This window comes from Rutilus rutilus (assembly GCF_951802725.1).
Source record: "Rutilus rutilus genome assembly, chromosome: 15".
Lineage (NCBI taxonomy): Eukaryota > Metazoa > Chordata > Actinopteri > Cypriniformes > Leuciscidae > Rutilus > Rutilus rutilus.
Window position 1 is genome coordinate 13133910 of NC_140220.1, and position 25744 is coordinate 13159653.

General features: G+C 37.8%; 2 protein-coding genes across 3 annotated transcripts in view; one reads left to right on the forward strand and one right to left on the reverse strand.

Annotated features, from left to right (window-relative positions):
• fam102bb (family with sequence similarity 102 member Bb) lies at positions 1-23358 on the forward strand. Of its 2 annotated transcripts, XM_084433228.1 has the most exons (11): positions 3-784; positions 7869-7989; positions 8085-8114; positions 8773-8889; positions 12778-12824; positions 13325-13428; positions 16439-16534; positions 19147-19342; positions 19441-19577; positions 20389-20458; positions 21000-23358. In XM_084433228.1, the coding sequence occupies exons 1-11, from the start codon at positions 651-653 to the stop codon at positions 21040-21042; spliced, it is 1095 nt and encodes a 364-aa protein (XP_084289354.1). In that variant the 5' UTR covers positions 3-650; the 3' UTR covers positions 21043-23358. The 2 variants fall into 2 exon arrangements, with proteins under 2 accessions (XP_084289355.1, XP_084289354.1); XM_084433229.1 differs by lacking the exon at positions 16439-16534 and having other exon boundaries at positions 1-784.
• henmt1 (HEN methyltransferase 1) overlaps positions 23347-25744 on the reverse strand; it is a 5538-nt gene continuing 3140 nt past the window's right edge. Inside the window, exon 6 of the mRNA XM_084433227.1 lies at positions 23347-24012. Coding sequence (XP_084289353.1) covers positions 23521-24012 — 492 coding nt within the window. The 3' untranslated portion in view covers positions 23347-23520. The remainder of the gene's footprint in view (positions 24013-25744) is intronic.

Here is a 25744-nt window from a genome sequence, read left to right on the forward strand (position 1 = left end):
ATAACTTTATATACGAACTTTCAGATTTAAAAACTTTGCAGGATGTTTTCATTCACTCGTTACACACTAGCCTACATGAAAGGTCTTTTTCAAAAAGCCATAATAGGGGCACTTTAAGGATTGCTCCGTTTGTGTAGTACTATCAATATTATATACAATAAAAAAATAAAATAGAAATTCTTTAGATGTGAACTGGTTGAACTATGATTTGTCCTTTGTCCCCCTGCTTCACTCTACCTTTATGAGTTGACTGGCCCTTTAAGAAGCGTCGCCTGTGTTTCCACTACTACACGACAACACACAATACAGCAGCACAACACAAGCCTCTACCGAGCGAAACAGTCCATCATCCACAGGCTGCATAGCTGCTATCCATTTTCAGTAACATATATATATATTTTTTTTACTGTAACGATGTAGTAGATGACAGAATAATTCGTTCAGACTATATTATTATCATCGTTAGCTTAGCTTTCTTACATCATCATCAGCAAAGGGAGATTCTAGTAACGTTAGTGGCTAACGGCTATCAGCTCCAACAACAGAGCTTAACCAAAAATGTGCAAATAAAAGTGATGCCCCTCCACCGCGTATGACCAAAGGTAACGTTACTATCAAGCGCAACAGGACTGGTAGCAATCGACGTCAAGATGATGAAGAAAAAGAAGTTTAAGTTCAGAGTGGATTTTGAGCTTGACGAGCTGTCTTCGGTTCCGTTCGTGAACGGAGTTCTGTTCTGTAAAGTCCGCCTGCTCGACGGCGGATTCTCGGAGGAATCATCGCGGTAAGGAGGCTGTTAAATGTGGAGGAATTAAGATGGGTATTATTGCTGGAATAGGTGATATTGAGCTGCTTTCATTCTGTATTGCTTTCTAATAAAGCATAACCAAAACATATGTTAGGCTATTAATTCATATTGAGAATCAGAAATGAGTGCACATTAGTAACGTTACGTATATATTCAGAGCTGGGGGACGAAGGGTCTGTGTTTGAAAGGTCTAAAGATTGTTAGTTGTTTACGTTCGTGTGTAAGAGATGTAACGTTAGCCTACATTAAGTGACTTAGGCTATGTCAAGACTGAAGTCAACACTTTTGTGTCTTTGTAGGTCTGATCATTCACCAAGTTTAATGGTGAATTCATTTTTTCATGTTAGATTAGTAATGTAGGATTATTTTACATATAATGTCCATATTATGTGGAATTTACTCAAAATGAATTAATTTCATGTAGATTTTTAGCCAACTTTAGGTTGTCAAAAACCTAAAGTTTAGGTGTCAACCCTTGTCCAAACTACTCAAATATCAGCATGCAGTCGTATTTTTATATACAAATGAAGTTTAAACCGTCATAGCTTATGAATAATTACACCATGCTTGACCTTAACCTCATCATGCATTAACTTTTGTCAATCAACCACATCCTGTATGCTGTTTGTGCTTTATTTTTTTAAAGCATTTCTTGAGCTGAGTCACTTCAGGCCACGCATTAAAACTGTATGTGTGTGTGTTTGATGTGCGAATGAGCTGTTCTGTTCTCAGACCTGCACACAGGTTGACCTCCATGCAGTATGTTAATGCTTCACAGGTTTAAATGTAGAGCAGCAAAGAGAACTGTTCAGTCACAGTGTTACAGATTATTTCTGCAGATGAATGTCTTGTAAATGTGACAGTCAAGTGCTGGAACCTCCAGTGTTATGTTTAATTTATTCATGTGTTTTGGCATAAAGATTATTTTATCCAGGGGTTATACAGGGGTTGGACAATGAAACTGAAACACTGGCCAATATAGTATTGGAGGTTTCACGCCCATATATGCGCGGCCTGGTGGCCAATCTTCACTGATTACAATTCCATCAGTAAGAGCAGAGCAATGGCACAGCTTTACATAAAATATTGTAGTCCACACAAAATAATAGGAGACATATCAGAGTTCAAAAGAGGACAGATTGTTGGTGCTCGTCTTACTGGCTCATCTGTGACCAGGACAGCGAGTCTTTGTGGTGTATCGAAAGCTATGGCATCCAGGGCAATGTCAGCATACCACTACGTGACGGACTACATCCAACAGGAATAACTGTCGACACAAGAGGAAGCTGTCTGAAAGGGATGTCCAGGTACTAACCTGGATTGTATCCAAAAAAATATAAACCCAACTCACTGCAGAATATAATGAGCACCTCGACTCTCCTGTTCACCAAAACTGTTCGTTGGGAGCTCCACATCCACAGTGTCAATATTCATGGTCGGGCTGCTATAGCCAAACCTTTGGTCACTCTTGTCAATGCCAGAGTTTGGATTAATTTGTTCCAACAGTGCAAATCCTGGGCTGTGGACAATGTGAAACATGAATTGTTCTTTGAGTTCACCTTAACTGGTGTGGAGAAGCCCCAAAGAGGTTTAACCTCTTTTGCTGTTGCTGCCCAGAGTAAAGCACAGGGGTGGATCAGTGATGGTTTGGGCTGCAACATCATGGCATTCCCTACTGTGCTTGATTACTTGACAACTGTTCTGGAAGAGGAATCTCTCTGGCCACTGTGAAGAACTTGTATCTGTCATTCCCAAGACAAAATGATTCTGGATTGGCTGCAAAAAGAGACTCTGTCTACACAATACTAATAAATGATTGTGATCTAAAACCGTGTGTTTCAGTTTCATTGTCCAACCCCTGTACATTGTACATTTAAGGTATACATTTGATCAGTTCATTCGTTCCCTGATAATCAAACCCATGATCTTGGTGTTGCTAGCACCATGTTCTACTGTTTGAGCTTAAGGAATATTGTGTCACTCATGTTTCTGTCCCTGTTTACTTCTTTATGATATGTTTCAGTCTAAAACAGACAGATTTTTTTTTAAAGTCCCTGTGACATTGAACAGTTCTACATTAGCATCCAGCAGAGAGGAAAAAAGGACTGCAACAACTAATTGATAATAATACAATTAATAATAAAAAGTATTGACAGATCATTTTATTGTTGACTGGTCGTGTGTGTGGTTTTGTAGTTTTTATTTATTATTTAGTTAGTTAAAATTTATATTTGTTACCTTTCATTTTTGAAACTATTTTTGCACACACAATGTGTTAGATTTGTTATATAGACTTGTGCACTGATCAAGATGTGCAATATCCAATTAATCAATAAAATGGATAATTAATTGATCCCTTAAAAAACTATTCACAAAATCAGCTGTCTTTTCCCTCTCAGTTTGTCTGTGTTCTGCTGCAACGTTTGTCATTCACTCGCTTTTGGAGCTCCGCAATACAAAGGCTTCCCACAGTTCAATATTAACGTGTCAGGCAGTGACAGTGGGCTGTCAAACTTCACCATGACAAAATTCTCCTCAAAGCATCTCTCCCACCATACATAAGCAAGTAGCTTATTCATCCATACAGAAAGAGAGTTGTAGACTAACACTGCAGCAGCTTAGATCTAGCTTGGGCTGCACCAGCTTCTCTTTTCAACTGCAGTATGCAGGGAGTGTCTTGAGGTTTGTGAGTTTATTCTCCTTCTAGGCTTCCATCTGCCTGTGGTGATCCTTTTGAAGAACTCCTGTTTCATTGCAGACATCCTTTGGGAGAACCCAAGGAAGAAGCACACAGAACCAACGCACTCATCCTGCTCTCATTCGTTCAACTGACTTTGCCATGGCAACGGCATATATTCTAAATACGGAAATCAGACCAGTGGCTTGTCATGGGTATGGTTCTGTATTACAATATTAGAGGCCTGTTGCACATTTTGGCATAATCAAGCCCATCAATGAGATTAACAGCTTGTTTTCCCCATGAGAGGAGTGATGCTAATGACTCTAGCACATGCATAATTGTGTCTAATGGACCAATGGGAAAAAAGTATTGTACCATAAAGTATTCCAGGAAGAATTGTTTTCATTTGTGCTATTAATGCTTGGCATTAGCACTTAATGCTACTAAATTCATTATGTTCTTTGTGTTTTCACATCATTAGTGTTTGTAGTGAAGGTTATAATGAGTCATTGTGATTTTAAATTTGTTTCAGTAAGCTCTGTGCGCCAGCAATGGTGTCTATTATATCAGAGCATCAGAGGCTAAACATGATTCATTATGTGATGGCTGGAAAGCAAAAGTCTTAAGTTTGACCTGTGGTGCAGTTATTACAAATATGGAGCATCTTGTATCGATTGGAGCTCTGGCCTTGGCCGGGTTGTATGTCTGATTTATGAGTCTGCAGTTTTTCTTTTATAGTCTCACTGCCAGTAATTTGCCTATAATCATATTGGTTAGGAAAGGAGTCATATTACCTGACATTATCATGTCCTCCTTTTATTATAAGTTTGCAGTGCCACCTTTTATGTTGGTGAGAGGAGGCAGCAAAGCAGCACTTTGGACTGGTAAGGGAGCAATAATGGTTAAAATCAACATGAAATCTACATGTAATATAATTTGATGGCATATTAGAATCCTGTTTTGATCAGAAATATGTCTTATTACAGAGGAAAATGGCTTGCTAAATTAATTTTGCATTGATTTTAACTTGTCAATGTTTTTGTAATATGCATGCCAAGAGCTCAATTTATAAAGTAAAATGCAGGTTGTTGTTTACAGTGAGTCATGCAAATATCTGTAGAGCCTTAGGGGCCGTTTACACGACAACTAAAAATGGGATAGTTTGGGAACTGCATTTTGGCCGTTCATTTACACAACAACGGCTTTTTGGGGGCCTGAAAATGTAAACTTTTGAAAACGGGATTCATTGTTTCCGCGTAAACTACAAAAATGAGAATTTGTGAAAACTGATGTCATGTGCATGCGTTTTATGCGTTCAGTCTATAGACATGCGTATGTGCAAAAAAAAAAAAAACGTGAAGGGACAACTTTTCTGTTTGCAGTACATCGTTTTCATGTAAACGTACGTCCAGGGTTTTCAGTGCTGGCTAAGTCCTCTGAGGTTTTTCTTAACACAGCAGGATCATTTTCCTCTGCCCATCTTCTATTGTAAATAAAAAGTGTGATATTCTGAGCATTACAGCCATTATGAATCACTCGTGTCATTGTGTTGTTAGTAAGGAACTCTCACACTGTTTATTTCCTTAGAAACTGCCCATGTTTAGTAGAAGAAAAATTATTTCTTGTTGGGAGGATACATACTGTATATTGACATTTGTTTAGGGAAGTCATTGGCCTCTGCTGCCTTGGTGAGAGAATCAGAGTTGAGGGTTTCATCCAGCTGTGGTTTCACCCAATGACTCAATCAGCACTAAGCTTGAGCCTTATGGTAGGGAATCTCTCCAGCTGGATGGGAGGTGCCCGATTATGTGTTATTTTGGCTGTGTTTCCCACAAACGTCATTGTGGACCGTTATGAAATGATAGAATATGAGGATGTTAATGTAACTTTAGTATGTGGTGTGGAATTGTTTTGTTTCATTTGTAAAAAAAAAAAGTGTGGACACACTTTATATTAGGGTACACGCATTCACTATTAACTAGGAGTTTTCCCTTAATAAACTCCACTGTGCGTTCACACCGCCGCCGACTTGAGCTTCCAAAGTTACCGGAAGTCATTCATTTTCAATGGAAGCTGGCTTCTCTCAGCTGCAAGGAGCGTCAAATCCATCGGCGTCGCGTTTTGGGCGTTTTGAGCGTCAATCTGAAAGTTGAGAAGCTCAACTTTATGGTAATGAGCTATGATGCGGTTCAGCGGCAAGCAGCGGCAAAACCATAGACAGTAAAAGAAATGGACACAGCGACCCCATTGGAACTCAATTGAGACAAGTGAAGCCCATTTTTAGCGATTTCTTAGCACTTCCTTTCCTGACGCGCAGACTCAAACCGTGCAAAGCGTTACACGGACCACGTGAGCATCCCGTCTGTCTTCTAGTAGCTGTGCCAAGAGAAATCGGAATCATTCCCTTCCGAATCTTGCAGAGACGGAGAGTGTGAGTAGGAGGTGTCCATCAGCTTGGAGCAGGAGCAACTTTTGCTAGGTATTCTGATTAATTATATTGTCATTTTGCCTCCACGTCCCCCCGATTGCTCGCGAGCTTCTCCTCCCGTCCATACGGTAATCTCTCTCTACTGTGCGACAGAGAGTCGCGTGGTTATGACGCAATCGTTAGCCTACTTTTACAAAAACTGCTTCTACGGGGCCATAACATAAGCTACAAGGTAATGGAGCATTTTATACATTGTCGTGTTTCTTTAGAAATAAATAATGGACAAATGGAGTCTTTAAACGCCTCAGATGTAAAGTTATTCGCTGTCAAAGTGACGCCAAAATGAATGGGAGTCAATGGGATGCTAACTGCAGGTGAAGTTCTGCTACAAGATGGCGGCACGCGGCCGACTTCAACTTCCGGTCGAATTCCTTCCCCCCTGGGCAAAACGCCAGCAACCAATCAGAATATAGACGTCCTTCGCGCTGGCTGATTCCGGAGAAACATACGATGTAAACTTTCGTTCCTACCAAAACATTAGTTCCGAGAAAATGGAGGAGAAACTGATAATCGCTGTTTCTGGGTTTCCTATCATTTATGACGAAATTTATGACGTTATTATATAAAAATGTATGACGTTATTTTCATATAGGGACCAGTTACAAAAGAGAGAGAGCCCCGGCCGCGCGCGCGCACTCACTCACCTTAACCGTCTTCAAACAACACGTCTTGCTCGCTCTCCCTCGCGCATATTAATCAAAATAATTTTTCCCGACCAAATCGGTTATAAAAATGCTGTCATTATAAAAGGTTTCTAGTGTCAATGTATTGCTTGTTTTTTTTCCTGTTTACATTTCATGATGTGACACAGACTTCAGAGCGGCCAAAGCGTCAACAAGCTTCTCCGTACTTTTTGACAAGCGTCCTTGACAGGGCGGCCAGAGCTTCTTTGCAGCTCAAGTCGGCGGCGGTGTGACTGTGAACGGGTCATGTTTTGGGGTAACGTTAGGTTTTTTTTCTTCATTTAAAAAAAAAAAAAAAAAAAAAAAATCATATTAGAATGATTTCTGAAGGATCATGTGACACTGAAGTCTGGAGTAATGATGCTGAAAATTCAGCTTTGCCATCACAGGAATAAAGTACATTTAAAAGAATATTAGAATAGAATAGTTATTTGTAATAATATTTTCTATATTTATGATCAAATAATTGCAGCCTTGGTGAGCATAGGAGACTTATTTTACCCCAAACAGTAGTCTATATATGCTTTTAACAAAATATTTATTTATTAATATGGTACACTTTCCCTCAATACCTTTGACATTTTAGTCAGATGTGAAAATCTAGTTTTACAAGCAATGCTGCTTTCAATTCATCAAAGATGGCGCAAGGGCACGACCATGCATCTTTGAGTTAGCAGCCCTGTCCTTTGACTACAACTTCATCCTTAAATTCACACCACTCTCTTACGTGTGTATAATAGCATCACAATTTCCCTGAAGTTCATTTCATAGACTCATATCTCTCCAAAAGCCCTCTGGGTATCGCTCGTCTGCCCTGTCTGCAAACATCTGTCTAATTAGGAAGCAGAGGTCCATTTTCAGATGGGAAATTAATTAAACTTCTTGTTGTCAGTATGGCCTTTTAATCACAGAATGTGAGTCAGACTCTTTTAATGCAGTCGACTTGAAGTGAATATTAAAATCACTCTATTGAATTGGGGCTGGATTATGTGACTCATTCTGTTGTGAAATCATTTCAAAATCTCCCCGAGGAGCAATGCTGCAGGAACTGTCCACCCGTTGGATTTTGCAAATGCAGATCAGATAGTGTGAGAGAGGGTTCACGCTGTTTTGGATGAGTGCGTGTTTGTTTTAAAGCCTTGAGCCAATGCTGTGTTCTTTACAGTGACACCTTGAATTAACAACCTAATGTGTGTTTGCATTTTGCAGGGAGACGGTCCAGGCAAACTGTGTACACTGGAGAAAAAGATTCTCCTTTCCCTGTAAAATGAGCGCAAATGCTGGAACGGGAGTCCTTGACCCCTGTGTGTGTCGAGTTTCAGTCAGAAAGGTACAAACACACTCCTGCACACTCTGTTGGTTTGCAATAAACAGTTTGGAGTTGAAATACTGAGAATGATTTTATTTTTATTTTTTATGTAACAGGAACTAAAAGGTGGAAAGACTTATGCAAAGGTAATCATTATTATAATTTTTTTTATTAAACATACCAACACTATTCAATATATTTTGGTAGCTTACATGATGTGCAATGTTTAACATGCTGTAAGTCATCTAAAACGATTTAAGCATTTTCTAATTATTTTGTAATTATTACACATTTGCTTTTTATAGCATGATGATAGTTGAGAAGGTATGTGGAATAGTTTTAGAAATTAAAATAGTAGTCACACTGCAGGGCTATTTAAATCAACTACAAAAAAGCTAAAATGTGATTCTAAATGGTGAAAAAAATAAATAAATAAATAAACATTTACTTATAAATTCATATATGTTTCATATAGCTAAAATCTTTTTTTTACCAATTTACCCTTCATGAATGGAAACTAACACAGGGCATTGGTAATTCATCAAGTAGACAGTTCTGAGAGGATTATAAAATATTGATAGCAAAGTAGCAGCTAAAAATAGATCACCCTGGAACATTGTGTTTGTGAGCGCTTCTGTTTGTGTATGAGCAGGGCACTTCTGTTCATAAAGGCATTAACCTTTTTATTTAGCTTTTTATTCAAAAGCTGCCTTGCCTTTTATTTTTAATAATTATTTTATTGGCAAAAGCAAGATTAAACTGAATTTCTTTCCTGAATGTGTACTGCTTTGTCTCTCTGTATAGCTGGGTTTTGCTGATCTCAACCTGGCGGAGTTTGCGGGATCGGGTAGCACCACACGCAGGTGTCTGCTGGAGGGTTATGACACCAAAAACACTAGACAAGACAACTCCATCCTTAAGGTATAGAAAGGCTCAGACTTCCTCTCAGGATCTTTCGTCTCAGCTAAACTCCATTGATGCTTTGAGTCTTGATTTATGTAACTTGTTGTTGCTGTTAAGTTATAAGTTAGTAAGTGGTTCTTAGTGGTGCTATTTGTCACTAAATTAGTATTACAAACTCCTCAACTTAGATGAGTATATCTTCAATCATACTATCTTAAAGGGGTCATATGCTTTTTAATATTTTCTTTTTCTTTTAGTGTGTAATGTCTTTCTTTGTGCATGTATATGTTCTGTGAAGTTACAAAGCTCATAGTCTCCCACAAAGTGATTTATTCTGTCTAACAGAGAACACTGATTCAGACCTGCCTAAAAAGCCTTGATCAAAGTCCAGATACTACTTCCCCAAAGGAATGTGCAAAGAAAGTAGGACAGGTTTCAGTGAATTAAAGTGTTGTCGTCATATCACGGAGACGCCGTGTGTTTGGATGAGAAAGCAAAATCGCTTTTGCTTTTAGAGGTTAAGGTTTATTTATAAAGCTGTTTCTGAGCAGTACAACCCAAAAGTTTGCTTGTGCACAGGGCATTTTACAGAGGACAGCTTTCTGAACCTAGGAGAGTACAACGCAGGTTATATACAAAGATTACTTTCCACTGTGAAACATTCTGCACAAGTTGTGTTTGCAAAGTTGGTCCCAGTCGATAGGCTTGATCCATCCGCATTTTCAGAATCTGACTCGGGCTCGAACTGATACCGTAAAACAGAAAAAATTATTATTAACTGTTTACAAAAATTGCTTTAGAAGCCTTGGAAGCTGAAGCTCACGATTATGGCATGAGGCGTTACATTTCTGACACACGCTTGAGGTGTTTGGCCAATCACTGGGTCAGCTGGCCAATCAGAGCACTCTAAGCTTCTCGGAAGGAGGAGATTTGTAGAAATCAGCATGTTTCAGAAAGACTGGGAATAGAGGAGCTGCAATAAATACATTTTTAATAAATCAAATGTAAATTCATGTCCCATGTTACACTTGATTGTTGTTACATTTTCCTGGTTAAATAAACATTACATTACATAAAATAAGAAACTAAATACAATTCTGTATTTTTTTATTAAAACCAAGTATAAATCTCATCAAATTAGTGATTTTAAGCATTTTTACATATATTCCAAAATAATATATAACGGCAGTATTAATTTAAACAATATATTTTATTTGTGAACTGAAGTTTTCTGTTCTTTATAGGCTAATAGTCTATTTATTTTTGGATTTTCAATCATCAAGCTTGGTAAACACTAGGGTGGCCATTTCCATAACACCAAAAAGGAGGACACTTTGCGGCATTTAGTGAGGCAAGAATAATTGCATAGGACTCTGGAGTACTCGCAACTACAATACAATTTTGTCCATCATATCGATGGTATCATGATACAGTGATTCTGAAATAGCCTACTCTATTCATAGCCAGACAATTTGATCTACGATATATCTTGATGTAGACCTATGTGTAACAGAAGAGGCAAAAAAGTGTTTGTTCACAGTATTTGTATTTATTCAAGACATTGTGATGTCTGTTTCAAAAACTGACCACTGAGATGAACCTGTCTTGCGAAGTGCACAGTGCCTGAAAACATAACATTTCTGGACTTCTGGAAATAAAAGAAATACATAAATAAACAAATAATCTGGCACAGTGCCAGAAAACATAACATTTCTGGACTTCTGGAAATATCAGAAATACTTAATAATGAATGCGAAAAATAAATAAATACACATTTCAGTTCTTAAAGGAACAGTCCACCGTTTTTTGAAATAGGGCTTATTCACCGTCTTTCCTACATTTAGATAGGTGGGCAAATGCATTTTTGTCTCAGTGCATGCATTGTTTTAGTTTGGAAGCACCACCGCTAGCTTAGCTTAGCATAATGAATGGAATCCTTTGTTGCCAGCTAGCATGTCGTGAGTAAAAGTGATAAAAAATAAAAAATTAAAAAAACGAATTACTTCTTGTGGCCTGCGTATTCACAACGAGTACAAATAGCAAGGCAGATTAAGACTAGGCGATTTTCTAGGCAGATATTGACTTGGGACTATATTGGGGTGAAGCACAGGCGAAGCACTGCTACTTGGGCACAGAGATATCACACTCACCACCAGTTCGTGTTGACTCTCATCCTCACGTCCTCAGGCTGTTGAGCGATTGCAACCTCCTCCCCCTGTCATTCTATTTCCAAAGCACGCAGCTCGTCTTCTGAAAACTCTGGTTCATAGAGGTATGGTTCTGGATCTTGACTGTCTGAGAAGTCACCCTCTTCATCTCTCACAAAATCCGCCATGTTCATCGCCATTCACTATGTCTACTGTAGGAAAAATAGCCGGCTATATTCACGCTGGTATGTTGACGGAAGTTGGGGGATTTCAGGTGTTGCGGGATATCTCTGCACCCAAGTAGCAGTGCTTCGCCTGTGCTTCCCCCCAATATAGTGCCATGTCAATATCTGCCTAGGAAATCGCCTAGTCTTATTCTGCATTTCTATTTGTACTCGTTGTGAATACGCAGGCCACAAGAAGTAATTAGTTTTGTTTATTTTTTTTTTTTTTATCACTTTTACTCGCGACATGCTAGCTGGCAACAAAGGATTCCATTCATTATGCTAAGCTAAGCTATCGGCGGCGCTGCCAAACTAAAACAATGCATGCACTGAGACAAAAATGCGTTTGCCCACCTATCTAAATGTAGGAAAGACGGTGAATAAGCCCTATTTCAAAAAACGGTGGAGTGTTCCTTTAACAAAGAAGTTAACCCTCTGCAGCAGCTCAGGCGACAACAGCACCTCTAGGGTCATCATGGCCAAATCCGTGCTCTTTTATCCATTCCGGATTAAATGAGGTCTGACGTTTCGGCATGTTAACGTTATGATATGACGTAACCAGCACGTAGACTCCATGTCGTGGAGGCTTGTTTACGTTTTTAACCAATGATATATCAGATATTTATTTGACACCGCTTTCAGCCAATCATTTGTTTGACCAGAGATCTTTACGGCATTAGACACTATGCTGCTGCGTCCCAATAAAGATTCTAGAGCGGGGTTTTTTTCAGGCCGATTCAGCGCAACTCCAAAAAGGAGGACAAATGAGTGTCCGGCTTGAGGTTGCGCCGGACGCCGGACAGGGGGCTTAAAATCCGGACTGTCCGGCCAAAATCCGGACGTATGGCATTGGCCACCCTAGTAAACACTGATCACAGAAAATGTACAGAAAATGTACCTTTAATTTCACCATGCTGATTGATCACTAAAAAAAAACCCAGTCATCAAATTTTCAGGCCATTTCAAGTTTGATTTTGACAAAGCGATGATATCTAAGTGGGTGAGTTGTTTACTTGCTCTTTAATTAGTCTTCCCATTAATTCCATCATTTTGTTCATTCAGACTGATTTGCGAGTGCGGAACATGCATGAAAACGAGAGGTGGGATTTATCGCACAAACCAATCATATACAATCATAGCACGATGGAGGCATTGCCTCTCATGTGACATTTCCCCATTCATTATTAATGACCAAATTACCCCACCAAACACACCGCCCGCTTTAGAAAGTCTGTTAAAATTGAGGAAAAACAAAACAAAAAAACATTCAACCTAGAATTTTACCTGGCAGATGATTAAACAGGTGAAAAAGTCCCTCTCTTTTTACCTGGGCAGTAAGTAACCTAGCAACCATTCAGAACACCCTTGCAATCGCATAGCAATGCTCTAATAAACACTTTAGCAACTGCCTTGCAACATCCTGGAAACCATCCAAACATTATTTATTTAGTTAGTTTCTGCCAGGGCCAAAAATGAAATGCTAAATGTCATACACATCCAGTTTCTTATATTTTGTCATTTGTCTTTGCCTGCAGGTGATTATTAGCACACAGCTGATGTCTGGGGACCCCTGCTTCAAAACGTGAGTGTGTTATAATTCAGTATTGAAGTGAGAAAGAATTGAAGTTTGGTTGTGAAAGGGGCCTATTTCTATCTCTATGGCATCCTATCTGCATTTTTAAATTTAGATTTAGCTAAAGACCCACAGAGACCTTTCCTGTTAAACATTTGAAGTTGCTATAACAGTATTTTCTCAGAAATGGCCCGTGTGTTGGGAAGGAGTGTTAATTTGTGCTCTGGGGAAGTCAGAGCTTTGAACACAGATTTGCATACTGGAAACCAACACTGTCCACCCACACACTGTAGCTCACACTGTGCGTGAAGGCAAAAACCTGCTAAAACATTTGTGTGGGTTAAAGCGTGGAGAGAGTATGGAGTTCGGGGATTCTGGGGGTTGCTTTTGGACCACCGTCAGTAGGCGGACTGAAATGGTTTAGTGTCTTTAATTCAGCATTTTTTTACAATCTGTTCATTCAAATCCATTTAAACCATATTGTTGAATGCGGGTTCTCCATGTATTAGGCCTCCGTCCACCGCCATGGTGATAGGCATTCAAGGTGATGCCGAGAGCCTGCTGGAAGACAGGAAAGGAGGAGACACACAGAAACCTTTTCTGAGCCTCTCAGGTAAACTTAACACAAAATGCACTGGTCACTGTTTGCAATGAATCGAAATAAGACACAAATACAACAGCTCCAAACACAGACGTTGTTTTTTTTTTTTTACATTTGTCCTTTACATGTGCTTAAATGTGTATGCATTTCTGATATTTTTTTGTTTGCATTATGTTGGTTGCTCTAATCAACTGTCCAAATCAAACACCCTTTGAAAAGCTTCTCATTAATTCTGCATCCAGTCCTGGAGTAAAGAACAAGACTGTATGTTTGATTTGATGCGGCTGAACTAACAGGAGCTTGAAAGAGTGCTCTCTCTCCCCCACTCTCTCTTTTATCCTTTCTTTTCCCTCATACATGCTGTGTGCCTTTTCTGTCCAGAGGCTGGCGAAAGCTTTAGTCTTTAATGTATAATTTAAAGACCATGTGCCGCTGTTGACTCTTAACTCGGTTTTCATAGTGATTCACTATGACTGACTGCTTATGATGAAGAGCAGGCTTACAATTCATAAAACATGATTAACTTCCAAGTGCCTCTTCTGTAGTGATTTTGAGTTGCGATCACTGAACAATATTAAAGCCATGTTAATATTCATAGTATTTAATCTGAAATTTTAATGCAATACAAGACAAGATGCCAAAACTGGCTTGCTGTCTGAGGCGATTGATGAATTAATCAGTATCACCATTTGTTCAGAGGAAGAGTTAAATATGATTTGGCCTGGGATTTTGGCAGAGAAGTGTCATTTAGAGATTGGTCAGGATGGTCTCTAGTCTTCGAAGACCCAACAAGTCAGTGAGAGCAATGATTTGATGTAGATATTTTTAATTGTTTTTTCAGCTTGAATATTTTAGAGTTTTGTAGCTATTAAGTCTTTCCTGCCATTGACGGAATTTTACATAATTTATGAGAACGATTCCCGCCATTGACGGAATTTTCCGTCTTTCTGTGTTTTCATTGTTATACGGTATGGGGCACTATTAGGCATTGAGCAGAAACAAGCGATAAAAGCATTGCTTAATCTGTTACCTTTAAGGCTGTGCATATGTTAGCCAGTGTTATTTTAGCATTTTTAAAAAAAATACTATTATTGTATTTATTCATATTTTGAATTAGCTTTTATTTGGATTTTCTCTTATTTTATATTTAAATTGTATTTTTTGTACAAAAAAAAGAAAAATTGCTGCTTTTGTCATTTGTCAAACAATTTTAGTAATTTTAGTACTTGAACTTAAACTTATTTTATTAGTTTAAGTTCAAGTAAAACTTAATTGTCAAAGGCAACATTTAAAATGTTAAAGTTTTTAAGTGTAAGTTTTCCATCTAATATTTATAATTTATTTTATTTAATATTTATTTCAATTATTTTTAATAATTTAATACACTGATGCTAGCGTACTTAAAATTTACAATAAAATAAAATAAATAAATATCCTGGACCAAAATATTAATGGCAAAAAATTATTAATGAAAATTATTATTATGTGCATATGCAAATTTCTAGCCAATAAAATACTTAATAGAATAAGAAATTCCTTCCTTCTAATACACCACCTGCTCTCAACTAGAATTAGCAAGTAGAAAATCATGATTCATAGGTGTGATGTTAACAGAAGGATCATTTAAAAATGTGCCATGCCTCAACAAATATGCTAACACAGGAAATAAAACCTTGTGCTTGCAATTTTAAAGGCTACAATCATCATAAACTTTTGTAACCAATTCAACAAATTTTGAATTTTGCTTAGCAATTAATATCCATAATCCCTTTTTTCTCTTTGTGAACACTAAAGGTTATAGTGGAAAAAAGGTTGTAGGTATTTAGTATATATATTTATGTATCAAATAAAAATATATTTATTGAAATTGAGCCATGTTTGCCATTTACAGTGCTATGCATAAGTTTAGACACCCATACTAAAGTTGACTAAAAAGAGGAATAACAAATCATCTTTTGGAAACTGAACTTAATGCCTTAATTTAAAAAATTAGGAAAAATCCAACCTTTAAGGACACCAATTTTCTTTGTGAATGAATAATGTATCGTAAATAAATAAATGTTCTTCCTTAAAATACAGGGTGCATAAGTTTGGACACCCCTATGTTAAATTCCCATAGAGGCAGGCAGATTTTTATTTTTAAAGGCCAGTTACTTCATGGGTCCAGGATACTATGCATCCTGATAAAGTTCCCTTGGCCTTTGGAATTAAAATAGCCCCACATCATCACATAGCCTTCACCATACCTAGAGATTGGCATGGTTTTATTTCAGTTAGCCTAATAGCTAGTTTGATTTGCATTGAGAGATGATCTTATGGAAAGTACCCCATGCCAATCTCTAGGTATGGTGAAGGCTATGTGATGATGTGGGGCTATTTTAATTCCAAAGGCCAAGGGAACTTTATCAGGATGCATAGTATCCTAAAAAAAAATAATAAAAAAATACTTAAAAATAAAAATCTGCCTGCCTCTATGGGAATTTAACATAGGGGTGTCCAAACTTATGCACCCTGTATTTTACGGAAGAACATTTATTTATTTACGATACATTATTCATTCACAAAGAAAATTGGTGTCCTTAAAGGTTGGATTTTTCCTAATTTTTTAAATTAAGGCATTAAGTTCAATTTCCAAAAGATGATTTTTTATTCCTCTTTTTAGTCAACTTTAGCATGGGTGTCTAAACTTATGCATAGCACTGTATATATCCCTTATATGTCTGATCAGTATCTGGTGGACATGACCCTAAACCAGTCTAATTATATTGGATTTCCACTGACTAATCGATTTCGAGAAGTTTTATTTTGAGAATGTTGATTTTCTAATCAACAGCCCTAATTTAAATAGCCAAATCATATTGCATGCCTGAAATCTCTCAATGGACAAGTGCATGGCTACATCAGATATATAATCTACTATAAGGTTAAAAAATGGGAGAAGAACGGGTTAAATTGGCATTGAATCCCGTAAAGCGATTGAGCAGGATTAATTAGGACTGAACTGAATCCCTTATGTCCACAGAGACATCAGGGAAGTGTGGCTCTCTGCCTGATGAACTGGGGCTGTGCGGACACTCTCGAACGTCCAGTTATGCTAGTCAGCAGTCCAAAGTATCAGGTAGGCTTTCCTTTTCCACTGTTTTCTCTCTGATCACTAATTGTCGATGTGTCGATGTGACTGCTGTCTTGCTCGACTTGAATGAATTGTATTGTCTGCTACCCTGGCTGTAACATCAGGCTGTCAATCAACATCATGCCGTTGTATTGCAAGATGATTAAAGAATTTTGTATTTTGCACGTAGGCTGCATGTCATGTGACTCTGTTCTGTGTAATGGAGTGGAGACTGGAGATATGTGTGTGCACATATGAGAAAGAAAGAATGTGTGCGCAAATTCATTAGCTCACATTATATTTAGTTAGGTTGCACTTTCCACATATAGGGTACTTTTTGGTGTCCCATTATTTTGACCTTTTGAGTTTGAACAATTAACAATTTAAGCACCTCCTTTCACTGACCATTTTGCTAAACAAGACATTTTAAGGCCCTATTTTGTTTTCAGTTTGTGGAAAGTGCTATTTGCTTTATTAAATAATATGAAACTGGGTTCTTAGAAAGATTCTGTGCCATCACAAAATGGCTGGATTAAATGTCCTAGATCTAATTTGATAACACTACTTCCTCTAGTACTTCCAGAGAGGAGACAGCACTCAGTCCTTATTTCATTAAGCTATTCTCTTAGATTCAGTTACACATTCCTCACTTTGACCTTTTTGCATTAGAGCATCTCAAAGTGTAAAGTTAGTTTTAAAGTCCCTCAAAGCAAACAGAAGTCATCACTAGGGTTGGAAATCTAAAATTGTTTCCAATTCTGGAATTGGATACTTAAGGTCAGGAATTAGATACTTGTTAAACAATTTTTTTTTGGATTCCGCTTATTGATTTCTGTGTGCGCATTTTAATGTGGTTTTAAACCATTAAAGCACAAGAAGACGCGAAAGAGAACTCAATTCGGCACTACAGCGCTGTTTTTTGTGCTGGGCACATCCAGAACGCACACACAAAAAGCCGCCTTCCATATTGTGTACTAATACTGAATTGAGTTCTCTATTGCGTCTTCTTGCGCTTGCATGGACAAATACACACAAAATTATGTCAAAATATCCTCACACTGTAAACACAGTTGGTTATGTTTTAAGTGAACATAAACAGTTGAGAAAGAAAACACGTGTAACAGTATATTGGATCCGTGCATTAGGTCTTAACGTCATTACTGTTAATCAAAGAAAAAGAAAATCACTTACTGATCTTGACTGAATAACTTTTGTAACTTAAATAAGGATTAATCTATGTTTTATTAATAAAACCTATGCAGTGTTTTACATTTGATTTCAATTTCTGAACTTTGTTCAGTTGTATTTGTATTTGCTAATTTGCTTATTTGTTCTTATTTTATTACTGACTGTATACTTGTCTTTAATAATGTTTGAAATTCAGATTAGTTAGTCTAGTTTATTAGTTAGTTGTTCTTTAGGCTACTGATTTTTGTTCATGGTATTTCAGCTGCGACAGAATGTTTTGCAAAAAGACACAATAAATGTTTGATATCTATCTAGCCTAAATGTTTGACCTTTTTTTTTTTTTTAGCATATTGGATTCGAAACTGGGAATCAGAATCAGAATTGTAATTGAAATCACTAAAATTAAAAGGATACCTAACCCTAGTCATCACATATCTGTCCGGGACCATGGGAGTTGTTGTGTGCATAGGCATGTATGGGATGATATTTGTCCTCCACTGGTGGCCCATACTAGCCTGGGAAAACCCAGACAACTTCCGGCAAATTTAGATTTGCTCTGCAAGTAGTCTGGCAAAGAGCTCATTCAAGCCCATTTCTAATCCGTCGAAATCGCGGCACCAATCAGAAACGTTGAGGCGGGCTTTACACGATGACGATCGCTCTGATTGGTTTTAGGTCTATCCAATTGCGCCCAGAGGCATTTGAGCGACGTCCGTTGGTGAAGCGCACCAACTTTTAAATGCATTATTATATTCAAATTGCAAACACATGAGGACAGTCTATAAAGAAAGACCCACTGGCAGATGAACGTGCTACTACATTTCTCTCCGAAACGGTAGGAAATTAAATTAGATTTAATAGAGGATTTTAACTGTGACAAGATGATTGACAGGGCAGTTTACGTGACAAGATGCACGCGACAGATCCGTCCGATAAAGATGACGAAGTAGTATGTCCCAAAGCTTGCCTTTTTTGCTACACATTCAAAAGTAAATACCTTTTCTTCACAAAAAGAGTACATACTTTTATGGCGTAGTGTAACTTAGGCGAATTGGGACGCAGCATATGGCTTTACACGATGACGATCGCTCTGATTGGTTTTAGGTCTATCCAATTGCGCCCAGAGGCATTTGAGCGACGTCCGTTGGTGACGCCCCTTTGGAAATGAGTTATTAATGAAGCTTTGCCAGACCATAACTCAGTTACTACTGAGAATGGTCTGGTTTTAACCAGGCTAGGCCCATACTAGTGTTTTCATTTTCTGAAGCTCCCCGGCCTTCAATACATAGTGATTGATTAATCTGTGAAGGTTTTTTAAAGTGTTTATAGGCTGTACATTACCAGGGCAGATAAACTTTTTCCTGTCTTTAAAAAAAATATTTTTGTACTGAATTTTAATTTTAAAACAATGTTGTGTCATGTTTTCTTAGGCTATAGTACGAGTCACTCGCGTTCCTCCAGTCTGTCGGAGTTCTCACACAGGAGAAACACTTCAATCGGCAGTGCTTCCACTGGCATTGCAAGCATCCCTGAGCCCAGTGAGGAGAGTGACCAAACTACAGCGCCACCTACAGCCTGTGCTGCTGTGCCTGAACACCCATCAACCCCTGACAGGGCTGCCAGCAGGTCAGACAGACACTGCTACCACTGCATGCTCAATATTCATCAAGCTTTAGATGCAGGATATTAAATCAATATAGGTTATTTTTCTCATATATACAAAGGTACCCAGTGAAACAGGATTCCATGGAGTCTCAGCTGAAAAGGGTGGATGCCACACGGGTGGATGCTGATGATGTAGTAGAGAAGATCCTGCAAAGTCAGGATTTCACCCACAGTATCCTGGACTCCAGCGCTGAAGGTAAAAATGGCTTCTTCATGTTTATTAGCAGACATCCCTAAAGGTACTACTAGAAAATTTCCATCAAAGTATGTGAGAGGCACTAAATGGCATTTTGTAATATAAAAAACATTTATAATGTTTATATTACAAATAAATGCTTTTTTATGAATCCTGAAAAAAATCCATGTTTATTTTATTTTGACTGCTTAAGCACTGGAGCACTGGAAATGCGCTATATAAATCAAATGTATTATTATTATAAATCTCATTTTATATTGTACCATTATTTGTTTACATCATTAGTTTCATGGGATTCAAGTTCATCTCTCATTAATTGTTACTAAACATTCATATTTTTGATTTGTTGTCTGTCCAATAATATTGCATAAATTCCATCTTTATTTCATTCTGATTGCTAATAGTCTATTCACACTGTGTGTAACATGGCGAATTCTTGCTGACATGAAATCGCATTTTGGCCCATTTATTTGTCATTGACATGCTTGAGATGAAGTGGTATCAGAGCAAACTTGGATCAAGAGCAAACAGAAATAGAAAACGCAGAGCTAGAAACAGTATGTTTAATTGGTAGCAATGTTTACCGGTAGCTGCTTCTGCTACTCAGTAGGTGTATTGAAGTGTATCTGTGCCAGAGCCTGTCTTTATATGTGTGTCCTACTGTATTAGTTTTCGTATTATTTTTTAGATGACCTGTCGACAGGTTCTCATTAGAATTGGACCGATTTGTTTTTTGTATGCCCCAGAGAAGTCGTGACTTTGTGTGTGCGCAATGGAGGTGATATCTGATTCAAGTGTGTGTGTGTTTCAGAGGAAGGTCTGCGCTTGTTTGTGGGTCCTGGTGGGAGCACAGCACTTGGTAGCCACCACCTTCCTGCCAGGTAAGTTTGAAGGAAAATGTTGTCATCATGTACTCGCCCTCATGCTGTTCCGAACCCAAATGACTTTCTTTCTTCCTTGGAACACAAAAGCAAAAGTTTAGCATAATGTCCTAGCAGCTCTTTTCCACACAATGAAAGTGAATGGGGACTGGGTCTGCCAAGCTTTAAAAAATACCTAAAGGGATCATAAATGTATTTGTGTGCCATCTTCTAAGTCTTCTGAAGCCATACAATAGCCTGTATGATGAAGATGTGAAATATAATACATAGATTTATATGGATTACTTCTATGGTAATTTCTGGAGCTTGACATCTCCAGTCACCATTCACTTTCATTACATGAAAAAAAAAACAAAAAAACATGAGGTTTGAAACAACATGAGGGTGAGTAAATGATGACAATTTTATTTTCGGGTTACTGTCTCTTTAAATAACACAGCAAAATCAAATAGTAAGCAGTGGTATTCCCCCACGCTTTTAAAAAGTGTAAATCAGTGCATTTACAGAGTTGTATGTAAATGCTGATTTCTTCTCTTTTCAGGGTTGGAGCTGGTGCCTACGAACAGGTGGTGATTAAACGCTAGAGCTGGGAGATGCCAGAAGGAGAAGTGTCAAAAACCAAAGTCTGTTTCGTGGGAGGAGAAAGGGACAAAGAGATTCAGACATGTTCGTCTCCTCTCACATTAGCAGTGTTAGTCACAAACTTGTTTCAGCCTTTTGATGAAACAGTGTCCTCTGCTGGCTACATAAAGAACTGACAGCTCCTCTGGATGAGGCTGCCATTTGGTGTCTTGTGTTTCACTGTGAGGTAAAGTTTATCTTATATTATGTCTGCAATTGCAAATCAGAGAGCTTTTCCCTGTATTTTCCTCACTGATTTAAAAAAAATTATATTTCATATTATTTTAGTGAGATGTTTATTTTGACCATGTTTACATGTTTGAGCCATTTTAAGGGGTCTGTCAGTAACATTTGGTGGATTATATACATCATTACATATACATCTGCATGTCTGCAGATGAAGGTGACCTCTTTACACATTTTCTTTTGTCATTTCATTACTGTACGAATGGAAATCAAACCGTCCTTACCCACCCACGTCTCACTTTTTAGCGTGAGAAGTCGTGATGAGTTTGACAGATGGAGCCGGTTTCAGACTTGAAAAAAATGTGCAATTGAATAGCACTTTGAATTGAAGGACTTTACATGAACTTTTTATGTATTGCCAACATTGCAGGAAGTTTTGAGGCTGAGCTTTTGATCAAGTTAACTCATACACATTAAATGTGTTATTCTTCTTTATTTGAAGCTGAAAATGACTTTGGCTTGAGCATTTAAATGTAGATTAAACTCCTACAGCTCCATTATATGTTAAATGGGACTAAGTAATTTTGCAGTTCAGTTTATAGACACATTAGCTACTTCAAATCTGGGCAGGTGAATATCTGATAAGTACTTCTCTGGCAGCAGTCTATGACATCATTAATGACATCACCTAACTATATTACGCTTTCACACAAGGACAAAATGAGCCAAGCTGTTCTCAAGCTACACTTAGTAACATAGCAGCACAGAATGAAGCATTTAACCATGTCAGCAATGCTTGAAATGTTTAGCACAAGGCTCTCAAGCAGCGTGTAGCTCTTCTAATCATATCTATAACACTACGAAAACACCTTTTTATCCATGTTTTTGTAGTTACTTGATGTATCATTAAAATGAAGGTATTTTAATGACTACTTTTCATGGTATCTCTGTCTGTAAGATCAGCTATAGGGCATATCAGAAGCATAAGTTAGTGCTTCTCTAGTTTTATGTGACCGTATTCCCATATCTTCTCAAAAGCCATTTACTGTTTTATAAATGTAAACTTACTTGCCTCTGCAATTTAAGTGTGTGTGGGGATTATCAGCTGAGAGTGTGTACAATCTATTTGTAGCACTTGATTATATCATATTGTCTAGAGTTATAGTGTAGAAATGCATGGGTGTCATACCAACTCGACGTGTCCGAAGCGGTTTTTTTTTTTTTTGTCTTTGCTAGGCCCGCTGAGATCCAAATACTAAAAAAAATACTGACAGGAAGCTTGGTTTCAACTCGGCCACACATCTCAGGTTTATTATTTCCTTTCACTATTACTGCACAAATATCGAAGCACCACACTGCAAATGTACGGAGCCCCTAAAGAGTTTTCTGTGACAGAAAAAATATGAGATCGGAGAGAAAATTCTATTTCAGTGCTTTTGTGTTCTTTTGCAAAAAGAAATTTTGCGGTCACTTGCAAAGAACTCAGAAGTTTTACAAGCGAAAGCATAGTTTCTCACAGGAACGCATAGAATTTGTGAGCAAATGGAACATTTCTTCTGGGAACGCAAAAGCATCTCATACTTTTTCCATCAAGGTGTCCTTTTAAGGGCTCTGTAGTGAATGTTTGCAAATATTCATTTATTTCGAGGTTATCTGCGATATGTTAGCCTCATTACTTTTCAGCAGACACTCAGTAATATGAGTTACTTTGAACTTGATTTTTAATTGTTTAATTGATCTACTGCCAAAATGAAGTCTATTTTTATGTATTTGAGCTTTAGTGATACTGATATTGTAAGATTTTACTATAATTTTTCTGCCCTAATTCTCTTACATAACCTGTAAGTAGGTCCTGGTACTTTACATGTTGTAAAAACATGGTGGCTTTATCTCTTCTGTGAAGTTTTGGTCCTCGTAATTGTACTGTGTCTGATGTTTAAAGGTGACATTGCTTTTAAAATGTCTCGTAATGTTGTGTTCCAACTTTTGACCAATAGTGGCTTCCATGCCATGTGTTCTGTTATGATGCTGGTAAGGTATGTACCACACACTGTTAAATAAAACCACATTCCAAAGAAGGTGTCACATATTTGCATTTTTAATTACGTTTAATTGTTGTCTTTTCAAGAACATTTCCAATCGATAACAGTTTTGGCCATATTATCTAAATATGTCCTTCAAATATGGTTTTGACAGAACAAACATCAAGTGCAGCTTCCTTTTTTACATTTTGGTTACAGAGCTTTGCGGATCTGTTATACACCTTCGTAACCCCCAAGCTCCCTATCCCAGTCCTCCTCCACAATGTTTGATACACCTGATACTGTTTTCACAACCTCCTCCTCCTCCTCTTCTTTTTCTTCCTCTACCTCTTCCTCATCATCGGCAGGCAGGTTTAGCACCGTTCCATCAGCGCTCATCCTCACCCGCTCCTCCTCCAGCAGTTCCTCCCTGAGACGCTGCACGCTCCCGCACAGCGCTCTCACTTTGGGGCTGAACCACACACGCGTCAAGGGCACACAAATGCTGCGGTCCTGCTGGTAGACAGGCTGCCACTCACATGCATCCCCATGCTGCAAAGCTTCCATAAATGGAGGACCATAAAAATGTGCATTGTTGTTGGAGTCCATGTTCAGCCTACTAAGCCATTCCTGTTTTAGGTGTTGTGCCTCATACAGGACCTCATTAACCAAAGTCTTCTGGTAGATGTTGTTATCACACAGGCTCGGATACACCACCTTGTACAACTTAATGAGGAGCAACAAAAAAAGATGAGTTGTGAGTGCAATAAGCCAAGTTTTCAGACTATATATATATATATATATATATATATATATATACACACAGTGCGTGCAGAATTATTAGGCACGCTGATTTTCTGATCATATTTTATTTCCAGGAATATTTTGCCAATTCCAAACCATATTAATCTTAATAACTACTATTAATTTTGTATTTAATCATTTATAAGTGATATATAATTGTTCATGAAGGCTGGAAATGAAAAATGTCTTATTTTCAGGTGTGCAGAATTATTAGGCAAGTTTTCTATTACAGATAAAATAAGCCAAAAAAGAGATTTAACAAAGACTGAAAAGTCAAAAATTATTAAATCCCCATGAGAAGAATGCAATATTAATGCAATATTAGAGATTGCAGTTAAGGCATGACCATTGGACAGTGAAATGCTCATTGGGTCAGCAGGGTCAGACAAAAACAGGTGGAGAAGAAAAGACACATGTTAACTGCAAAAGAATGAAGAATTATGGTGAAGAATTAAGTGTGAAACCATCAGGAACCCTTTAGTCTCCAGCGCCACCATTTTCCAGAGCTGCAACCAACCTGGAGTCTCCAGAAGTGCAAGGTGTCAGGGTCTCAGAAACTTAGGTTAGGTAAAGAATCCTAAAAAATGACCCCATCTTAATAAGAATCACAAGCTGAAGTGTTGTAAAATACATATTTTTTTAGTCCATCTCCTACCCTGAAGTCCGTTTTGCAGAGATGGACTAAAAATGATCTCCCAAAACTTATTAAAACGTATTCTAGACGATGAATTCTTCAAATAGTGGTAGAAGAGGATGTGGTGCTGGTCCTTCAAGAGTCACTCTCAATCTGTCTGTCTATAAAGCCTATAAAAAAACAGTCTTCATGTATTTTACAACACTTCAGCTTGTGATTCTTATTAAGATGGGGTCATTTTTTAGGATTCTTTACCTAACCTAAGTTTCTGAGACCCTGACACCTTGCACTTCTGGAGACTCCAGGTTGGTTGCAGCTCTGGAAAATGGTGGCGCTGGAGACTAAAGGGTTCCTGATGATTTCACACTTAATTCTTCACCATAATTCTTCATTCTTTTGCAGTTAACATGTGTCTTTTCTTCTCCACCTGTTTTTGTCTGACCCTGCTGACCCAATGAGCATTTCACTGTCCAATGGTCATGCCTTAACTGCAATCTCTAATATTGCATTAGTATTGCATTCTTCTCATGGGGATTTAATAATTTTTGACTTTTCAGTCTTTGTTAAATCTCTTTTTTGGCTTATTTTATCTGTAATAGAAAACTTGCCTAATAATTCTGCACACCTGAAAATAAGACATTTTTCATTTCCAGCCTTCATGAACAATTATATATCACTTATAAATGATTAAATACAAAATGAATAGTAGTTATTAAGATTAATATGGTTTGGAAAAAAACGTAGGAAAAAATCCAAGTCCAGGCACTCAGTGGATACAAAAAGTGTATACCTAGGTGTTTTTTAATTTTTTAGCCCTCTAATAAAGACTTTTGTATCACTTTTTGTATCCACTGAGTGCCTGGACTTGGATTTTTTCCTACGTTTTTTTCAATTATTACCCTTCCAAGAGCACCGGAGGATACAAGGGATTTCAGCAGCGCTCCAGTTCCCTTTTGTTCAGTCTAATATGGTTTGGAATTGGCTAAATGTTCCTGGGAATAAAATATGATCAGAAAATCA

What these genes read in the sequence shown, in the direction of transcription:
- fam102bb (XM_084433228.1), top strand. Translation starts at nt 651, where the DNA reads ATGATGAAGAAAAAGAAGTTTAAGTTCAGAGTGGATTTTGAGCTTGAC. An exon ending in TCAGCAGTCCAAAGTATCAG is followed by an intron (nt 16,535 to 19,146) that starts GTAGGCTTTCCT and finishes ATGTTTTCTTAG; the next exon opens with GCTATAGTACGAGTCACTCG. An exon ending in CCTGACAGGGCTGCCAGCAG is followed by an intron (nt 19,343 to 19,440) that starts GTCAGACAGACA and finishes ATATATACAAAG; the next exon opens with GTACCCAGTGAAACAGGATT.